Source organism: Anarrhichthys ocellatus, unplaced genomic scaffold (genome assembly GCF_004355925.1).
Source record: "Anarrhichthys ocellatus isolate YVR2014 unplaced genomic scaffold, GSC_Weel_1.0 scaffold6125, whole genome shotgun sequence".
Taxonomy (NCBI): domain Eukaryota; kingdom Metazoa; phylum Chordata; class Actinopteri; order Perciformes; family Anarhichadidae; genus Anarrhichthys; species Anarrhichthys ocellatus.
The window spans coordinates 1-3,070 of NW_022286099.1; the positions used below are offsets into that span (position 1 = coordinate 1).

Consider the following 3,070-nt stretch of genomic DNA (forward strand, 5'->3'; position numbering starts at 1 on the left):
TGCTCAATGTTGCTGTAATTTGCAACCTACAGATGCTATAAAGGTTGGCTGATATTTTGCTTTTACTTCAAACAGATATGACTACAGTGAGACTGGTCAACTCTAACAGCAGCTGCTCTGGCAGAGTGGAGATCTTCCAGAACGGCAGTTGGGGGACGGTGTGTGACGACGTTTGGGATGTGAATGACGCTCAGGTGGTGTGTCAACAGCTGGGCTGTGGCAGGGCACTGTCAGCACCAGGAATTGCACGTTTTGGACAAGGAAGTGGACCAATCTGGCTGGATGACCTTCAGTGTTCAGGAACTGAGTCATCACTAAAAGACTGTACACACAGAGGATTAGGAACCCACAACTGTGGTCATTCTAAGGATGCTGGTGTCATCTGTGGAGGTAACTTTGTATATCTCCACATTTCTTTTTTTTTTTTTCTGAACAAATATAACTGGAGAATTTAGAAAATACATTAATTCAATTTCACAAATGATACAGTAATATAGTTACAATAAAGTGCTGTTGTAAATAGTCCTAAAAGCAGTGACAGGCCATGTATTTTATACTTGGGCCATCGGTGCTGTCCTACTACAGTTGAACCACCTCCTAATAACCTCACTAATACGCCTCATGACGGGATGCTTCGTCATTAATGCATATAGTCAAAACCAATGTAATTAAGAAAATGACGAGAACGAACTCAAGAACCAGTTGCATATACCTATATTATTTGACAACAAAGCAGGTAGAATAACATACAACTCAAATAACATGATTCAACAGGCCTCTGCACATTCTAGCAAAATTATGTTGCTAAAACACTCATTCCGTCCCACACTCAAGGACACGGACCATTCAAATATTATTCACATCAGCGGGAACAATATTAACCATTTCATAAAAACGATAACATTAAAAAAATGAAAACCGTAGTGACGCTACTGAAGGTATAAAAAAAGCAGTTCGCTTACCAAAGCTGCTGTTCACGTTTTAAAGACTAAGTCCATCCTCCTTTCTTTAAAGAGTTCAATGTCACGGCTTACACTTTATCCCTAATTTATATCCATTGTATGAAATATTGCATATCATAGAACCCCATATTTTCCAGATAATTTCTCATCTTTACCTCAGAAGAATCATGTGTGAAGTGAGAGTATGATGTGGAAGAGTTCATAAAAATAATAAAGAAGCTAAATGATTTAATCAAGTTCAGTTGCATTGAAGAGATGGGGCTTTTGCTCAATACTGCTGTTGCCATATGTTGACTGATATTTTACTTTCAATTCAACTAGATATGACCACAGTGAGACTGGTCAACTCTGACAGCAGCTGCTCTGGCAGAGTGGAGATCTTCCACAACGACAATTGGGGGACGGTATGTGATGACATTTGGGATGTGAATGCCGCTCAGGTGGTGTGTCAACAGCTGGGCTGTGGCAGGGCTCTGTCGGCACCAAAAAGGGCACATTTTGGACAAGGAAGTGGACCAATCTGGCTGGATGACCTTCAGTGTTTGGGAACTGAGTCATCACTAAAAGACTGTACACACAGAGGATTAGGAACCCACAACTGTGGTCATTCTGAGGATGCTGGTGCCATCTGTGAAGGTAACTTTGTACATCTACATATACCTTTTTTTTCTGCACAAATATAACTATATTTAGAAAAAACATTGTTCCTAATTTCATTCTATTTCACAAAACTGCAATAAAATGCACTGGAAATGGTCCTAAAACTCATCTTTGAGTTGATTATTTTGACTCATGGAAGTCAATGGGATTTTTGACTGGGTTTTTGGTAAGATGGCTAAATAAGGTCTGTGGATAACACGAGATTAAGAGATTTTAACATTTTGTTCTATGATGTAAAATGCATCAATAAATATCCCACTTGTGAAATTTGAAGCTTTTAAGTTTGTTAAAAAAGATGGTTGCTAACAAGTGCCTAAATGAGACTGTTGAACATCATGATGCTGAACTATAGTCTGCCTTTAAATCATAGATGCCGATTGCATCTATGATTACAATAATGATAAAGTGGTGTTCATTTGTGAAGATGATCTTTGGAAACCAAATGTGTTAGTACCATAAACTGGTTTAGCCAAAGATTTTATTTTTTTCAATAATCCAAAATCCCATTGGCTTTTTGTCGAGGGAAACACTGAGAGGCTAACTTCCGGGTTGGCCTACAAAAAAATGTCATCCCTGCAGCACTCTGTAGATATCTCCATCATCCTGAGTGTTAACCTGTGTATCAACTCCCAATGTACCCAGATTCATCCGAGCACAGTTTATACCTAGTTTTGTTTCATTTTATCCATACTTTCACACCTAATTTACATCCATTTCATAGAACACCACATATCCAGATAATTTATCGTTGCCTCACGAATCATGTGTGAAGGGAGACTATGATTGAAGAGATGGGGCTTTTGGTCATACTGCTGTTGCCATGTAGGTTGACAGTTATTTTGCTTTCACTTCAAACAGATATGAGTACAGTGAGACTGGTCAACTCTAACAGCAGCTGCTCTGGCAGAGTGGAGATCTTCCACAACGGCAACTGGGGGACGGTGTGTGATGACGTTTGGGATGTGAATGACGCTCAGGTGGTGTGTCAACAGCTGGGCTGTGGCAGGGCTCTGTCAGCACCAAGAAGGGCACATTTTGGACAAGGAAGTGGACCAATCTGGCTGGATGACCTTCAGTGTTCAGGAACTGAGTCAGCACTAACAGACTGTACACACAGAGGATTAGGAACCCACAACTGTGGTCATTCTAAGGATGCTGGTGTCATCTGTGAAGGTAACTTTGTACATCGACACTATTCCTTTTTTTTTTTTTTTTTCTCTTCTGAACAAATATAACTGGAGAATTTAGAAAAAACATGGTTATTAATTTCATTCAAAGTCGTAAATGATGCAGTAATATAGTTACAATAAAGTGCTGTTGGAAATAGTCCTAAAAGCAGTGGCAGGCCATGCATTTTATACTTGGGCCATCGGTGCTGTTGAACCACCTCCTAATAACCTCACTATTACGCCTCATGATGGGATGCTTCGTCATTAACGGGCAATGCA

The 3,070-nt window shown here is 39.8% G+C and overlaps 1 protein-coding gene across 1 annotated transcript; it reads left to right on the forward strand.

Moving 5' to 3' along the window:
- Positions 1–77: 77 nt before the first annotated feature.
- Positions 78–2,795, forward strand: LOC116380105 (deleted in malignant brain tumors 1 protein-like; the record flags this gene model as incomplete). The annotated part of the gene is made up of 3 exons (XM_031842072.1): positions 78–390; positions 1,284–1,598; positions 2,481–2,795. Coding segments are annotated over exons 1-3 (943 nt in total), but the record flags the coding sequence as incomplete, so codon positions are not given.
- Between the last annotated feature and the right edge of the window lie 275 nt (positions 2,796–3,070).